The sequence below is a fragment of the Eurytemora carolleeae genome, unplaced genomic scaffold, assembly GCF_000591075.1.
Source record: "Eurytemora carolleeae unplaced genomic scaffold, Eaff_2.0 scaffold104, whole genome shotgun sequence".
NCBI classification, from domain to species: Eukaryota; Metazoa; Arthropoda; class Copepoda; order Calanoida; family Temoridae; genus Eurytemora; species Eurytemora carolleeae.
In genome coordinates, this window is record NW_019396033.1 from 1 (window position 1) to 6,348 (window position 6,348).

A 6,348-nucleotide genomic window follows, 5' to 3' on the forward strand; every position below is an offset into this window, starting at 1 on the left:
AAACATTATTATATATTTAAAAACATTATTATATATTTAAAAACATTATTATATATTTAAAAACATTATTATATATTTAAAAACATTATACCTTAAAAGATTCTCTGATTTCCACAGTCCGAACATTGTTCTCTAGCTCTACAGTTATATCATTACTCTGAACATTTTAACATTTCAACATTGAAAAACATGATTTTATTTGATCTGCAGATTAAGGGACTGTAAGCGTAATGTCAAATTATCCTTCATGCAAAGATAGCCATGCCGATTAACAACGGTTCCTATAGAAAACCTCGTTTTCCTGACTCGAAAAGGGTTTACTTTAATTTTTTTGAATAAGCAGTAAAAAAGAACAGAACTATCGATATCTGATTCATACTTGATCAGATTAAGTAAATCGGATATTGTTATCTTTGCATAGAGGCTCACATCACTCCTGTATCCCGAGTCCATTAGCGCCTGATCCAATCAGGGTTCAGTCATATGTTTGTTGATTATTCTGAACCAATAGAAATAGTATATATACATCTATCTTTCTATTTATCTCATTATCCAATCAGAGTTATGAATCCTTACATCGGCGCTAAACATTAAATGGAAATATTTACTTCTACTAAAACTATAGTGTACAGTACCTTTAAACATGTTTTAATAAACTGTTTACTTTTTTATCCTTGGATCGTTTGGATCACTCAAAAAAGAAATCCTTTTTTAAGAAATGAAATAAAATTGAAAAAGTTTCCGTGGCATAAATGCATTCTTTTTACTTATCATTGGGATTTTTTAAATCAACAATTTTACATAAAATCAAAATATATGCGATTAATACTAAGACTATTTTCCTCGCAATATCGAATTAACTAAAAGCATATTAATATTACGGACTAAATGTTAGGGATTCGATTTTGTTAGATATCTCTAAAATTCTGTTCTTAACTTCGAACAAAATCGTTGTTATTTCAAAATGTTTTCGATATATAACACAAAATGTTGGAGTATACCTCGATATTTGATGATACTTCAGCCTTGAGTAGAGAATAGAATCCTTCTATTTGAATATTTGTTTTAAACATTCGGGAGAACAACCGTTCAATAGCAGCTAAAGTATCATAACAAAAAATCAATAAAATATATAGAGAACAAATAAGCTTTCCTAAATATGACAAAATAGGGATAAAGATTTTTTAAAAATATTTTAATATATTGACTTTTTCGAACCTGTGTTTGATATGATCTTCCTTTCAAAAATGGCCATAAGCAACGAATACATGATTATTTACAAAAAATAGTATCAGGAAGTTTAAAGGATTGAATTACACAATGAATTCAAATTTTAAATAAGTGTATTTCAGTCTATAAATAAAAGTTTAATTTGAATTGACCCTTCATCTAAAGAGTGATATGTCCAATACAAGCTGAAAATTGATAAATTTAAAGTGCGGTTTCTCTTCAAAGTCATTATTGGATATAAGCTGCAGAAACAGATAAGGAAATTAGCAGAATTAAACACTGATAAAGTTATAAAAACAAAAATATCTTCCTAATTGTTACTTAGAACACGTACCACTATGAATCAGACATGCCACTATTTAAATAATTTAAATATATAGACAGCCATGTGGATCTTTTTACCTAAAGCTAGAGCTGAGAGAAGGAGAATGTATGGGAAGTATAATGTAAATATTGTCAATGACGTCATTGTGCAGTAAGATTTGACCCAGTAAGGATAGTAACCAGGGTCATCGACCGAGCTAGGATTATCCCCGCACTGTCCAGGCTGCACAAGTTATCACTATATATACTATAGATCGTACCGGTCTGACTTTTTCATACTGTACAGTGTACATATTTATAATTTAATGCTAGCTTGGAATCCAAGCTTTGTCTGGATTCCTCTGTAAAATTCAACTTCGAATTTTAAAACCAAACTACAGGGTTCTCCCCAATCAAAATTTGAGGATAATCGGTCGAGGGGTTAATGAGTTATGATCGGATATACAAACAGACAAAGAAAGATTACTACTTTATATATATATAGATGCAAAGAATGAAGATAAACTATAAACTTGTGATAAATATTATTGCTTGTAAATTAGTTAGCAAGCCAATTCAAAATTTTAAAATCAAGAATTCCGCTTCGAAAAAACTATAAACTGCATTTTAGAGGGGGGAGGGGAGGAGGGGGGGGGGTAAAAACTAAAAACCTGTATGTAATAGTTTATTTAAATTAACCTTTGTACACTGTGTGCAGAAGAGTGGAGTCCCATTGAAGATTGTCGTCGGACTATAGGTTTTTAAGCATTTTTTTTACATTTTTTATATTTACTTGTTGTCGGTCTATGTATTTATTAAGCTTTTTTGCTTTTTACATTTTTTATCTTTATTTGTTGTCGGACTATGCATTTATTAAGCTTTTTTGCTTTTTACACTTTTTTCGTGGAAAAAAATAACTCACTGTGGGTGCAGTTCCAATTACAAATATTTTGAAATTGTGACCCATTTGGAATTGACAAAATGCATAAATCAAAATTAAAGCGCGTTTATACTAAATGAATCACAAGAGAGTACAGTTTGCGCACAAGTACATATTTAAGAACATACTTCATAACAATTAGCCTTGGTGTACATGGTTTCATTGGTTACAAAAGTGTTGTACTTTTAAATTCTTGTATGTGGTTGGGTAAAGGAAAACGCGCAGATGCTTTGGTTGAAGTTGGTTTACAAAGTCTATACATCTGAGATTTAAAGGTTGAATTTATATTGTAAAATATGAAATAGATAGAATAAAGAAATGTATCAAGATAGAGAAAGTTTAAGGTTACAAACACATATACAGAAAGACAGAAAAGTTTTCATGATTTTAAAGGTTTATCATTTGTATTTTTATTTATGCATTATGTCAATTCCAAAAGTGTCCCAGAATAGATAAAAGTGTAAGTGAGTTAGTTATTGAGGAAAATCAAAAGCCAAGGCGTAGGAGCAATTTAAAGTCGACCCCCATGCACAGTCTTAAAAATAAATACAACTTTTCTGTAAATAACATGATAAAAAGCTTTGAAAAAAACGTGGAAGAAGGTTAGTTGTCGTAAATAAATAATGTTTTCCTGACAATAAGTCCGAGCATGATTAAACCATAGATTACAAAATCTTCCAGAGAATCCCACCATGGTCTAAACAAATAAGAACACAATGTAAAAAAAGTTAATAGCAGATATGGATACTGAACATGTTCTTTTTAATATTGATATTTAGTTTTAGTTCATATTTAGTTTAAAGGTGATAAAAAATATTGCAGCTTTATAAGCTGTAACCTTAAAGCTGGTATATTTTAGGGTTATCACACATCTTACAGATTTCATTCTAACATTCTGTGTTAGTTTCTACTAAGGGGGGCATCTTTTGAAATGCTGTCGGTGAATTCGAAATTAACAAAAAAATGTTAGGGTTTCTGCTAACAGTGTATAGTGTTTACCTAAACATTTTCTCCGCATCTGAGTGCCCGAGCAGAGTACCCATCATGGCGTTGCCCAGGGACGTCATGTTTTTTTCTTTAGATCTGCAAATTTATTTAGAAAATAAAGAAAATAAGTGAGAACAGGAGAACGCCAAAACATTCAGGAAGAAATTGAGTCATTGCCACAAACTCAAATTTTCTAATCTCTATATCTTTGTAACCTGATGATGTAAACCTTTGATATTTCAAACTTAGATTATTTGATATAACAAAATTTATAGTTTGAAATATCTAAGGTCTGAGACATTAGGTTGCAAAGATATAGGGATTAGTAAATCAGAGTTTGAGGAACAGACTCAAATTCTAATCCTGATAATCATTGCAAGCTGATGTTGTAAACCTTTGATATTCATAGTAAGGATTTTCTAGGCTTTCTTCTCATTTTACCTATCTTCTCTTCCTTATTCGTAACATATCCGGGTTATTCTTTCCTAACTTGTACTTCCGGTTACTAAATTTTCTTTTTATTCTGAACCGGAAATTGTCACTTCCTGTTTCACTAACTGTTCCATATCCAATTCACTGCATGAATTAACCCTACTATCACAATGGGTTTCATTGGAAAAACTTTATCCTCTTCTCCTTCAACCATAGCTTTCTCTTAATTCATCCCTTAACATGGTTTCAATCAACCAATCTAGATAGGCTTGATCTTCTTCTTCTATCATAGCTTTCTCTTCATCACTCAACATGGCTTTCTTATCTTCTTCAATCAAAACTCTTTCTTTTTCATCGATCATGACTTTTTCTTTGTCATCCATCTTATTCATATTGTTCAAACTCTATATTTTGGAGCACTCTCTACAAAACACAGTATTCTCTCCTCAAGACTAGCCTCATAAGCGCTCGTATACATGGTAGGCATTCGCCCCCCCCCTGACAGATTCAGGGAGGGGCGTAGCCCTCCTGAATTTTGAATTTTTTGTTCCTATTTTCAGAATAGCTTCTCCTAGTGCAAAACAGGAAAAATATCTGTTTTAATAAACTATAATGTGTGAAAAGTTAAAAATCTAGTTTTTTAGTCTTTAGTCATTAATTTTGACTCTTTTTGAGTCTTTTAAGTCAAAAAAAAATTTGTTCCCAAAAAATCTTGCCTAATTCTCCCAGTGCAGCTGCAACTTTGTATCATGCTCCCAGTTAAAAATCAAATTCAATTCAAAAACTTTTAAAAATTCTTGAAAATCGAAAAAGTTCAACGGTAATCAAAGTATCAGACCTAAAACATGATGTATATCACATTTTTTTTTTGGGGGGGGGGCAGTTTACATATATAGTCAGTTTTAAGGCTTTAGATTTTCTTGATTTCATAACACAGAGACAATCTCAAGGAATAATAATTGTCTTAAAACATTTTTTTTTTAAAAGTGAATATTTGCAAATTATCTTTTTCCCATCTCATAATCTGAGTTCGTTTCCCTTATGTCATCCATTTGACAGCCCAAATTTTTATTTTGAATAATCTTTTTTGTTTGTTTATTTTCTTGTGATTTTTTTCAAAAATTTTTAAATATTTTTTTTTATCGATTTTGATGGTTATAATATCGCTAGGACTGACGAGGGTCAACCCAGACCGAAATATATTTTCAATAAATGTGGAACTAACATCTACTTTTTTACTCTACAGAGGTTTGGTCCATGCACTATCACCGAATTTTATTCATACCACTTTTTTATGGTAACACTATTGAACTTCGAATGTTTCTCTCTTCTGATGACATTAAGACTGAAGCTACAATGGTTTATACGAAGTACTTTCGTATAATCAATAATTTAACCATGGTTATATTTGTGAGAGAAAGTTTAAAGTCAATACCAACTTTGAGACGTCATAAATTTACTCTGTAAAATAGCAATTTAATCATTTTCTTGCAATCCCTTTACGGCTTAGTCCCTCCTCTAGTTGTTAAAGAAACTGAAGACATTTCAAAATGCAGTATTAATTATTAAAGTACAGAGTGTCCCACATCAAATTAGACCGCGTCAATGGGTCTGTCTAAATTACGGTTTGGGGGACAAATAAAAAACTTAAGAAGAAAGAATCATTTTAAAAAATTTATTAAGGCTGATTTGTTTGCAGAAAATTCTATATTATTTGTGTATTTTGTGCGTATTTTGGCTAATTTTTAGCCAAGGAACTATAATATACGTAATTTTTCCTTTGATTTTATATTCAACATTTTTTTTTAACATTACAATCTTGGTTAATATAATTTCCATTTACTTGCCGCAAAACAGATTTGGGTGGCGGTGATTACTATTTGAGGAACTCTGGACTCCCTCCCTCACTGAACTTCTGACCTACTAACTTTCCGTCGACCTACTGCAATATCAGACCTACGCCAGCTATTTATTTTTGCATTATTTGAGGGTTAGGTTAGTTTAAGACAATTTAAAAATTTTTGGATATTAAAGTTTAAAGTAATGCTGAAATTTTTTATTGTCGTCTTCTAAATGAAAGGTTATTCTCGGATCATACGTCAGAAATGGCAAGGTTGCGTGAGAAAAGAAAATTGTTAAATTAGGATTGATAAAACTCACGTAACCTCTCTTCCGCGTAAACTTATACTAAGTATTTTATAGAATACTGCGAGCTGTCATTTTTAATGCCGCGGTTTATTTGTAGCCCTGGAAAGTGAAAACCAGCTCTCTTGATGCCAGAAATAAATTTGGATTTAGATTTAAGATACCAGTAGTTAGGTTTAAAGAAATAAACAATTATCAATCAATTAATCGAATAACTGGAATTCGAAATTTTATGCATTTAAAATTACATAGTTTTGGTTTAGTTTGAAGTTAAAAACTGTATTTTTATATTTATGTATTTTTTCAGATCG

At 30.9% G+C, this 6,348-nt stretch overlaps 1 protein-coding gene across 1 annotated transcript; it reads right to left on the reverse strand.

Moving 5' to 3' along the window:
- Nucleotides 1-85: 85 nt before the first annotated feature.
- Nucleotides 86-4,284, reverse strand: LOC111697352 (uncharacterized). The gene is made up of 7 exons (XM_023467337.1): nt 4,133-4,284; nt 3,473-3,556; nt 3,105-3,170; nt 2,233-2,284; nt 1,633-1,777; nt 1,002-1,099; nt 86-157 (listed from the first exon to the last, which is right to left on the reverse strand). Exons 1-7 carry the CDS (start codon nt 4,282-4,284, stop codon nt 86-88), a joined length of 669 nt encoding a protein of 222 aa, XP_023323105.1.
- Nucleotides 4,285-6,348: the final 2,064 nt, after the last annotated feature.

Coding starts and splice junctions, on each gene's coding strand:
- LOC111697352 (XM_023467337.1), bottom strand. CDS start 4,284: ATGAATAAGATGGATGACAAAGAAAAAGTCATGATCGATGAAAAAGAA. Junction 1,778..2,232: donor TCTGCACACAGTGTACAAAG/GTTAATTTAAAT, acceptor TAACTTGTGCAG/CCTGGACAGTGCGGGGATAA. Junction 158..1,001: donor AAGTATCATCAAATATCGAG/GTATACTCCAAC, acceptor TAAAATGTTCAG/AGTAATGATATAACTGTAGA.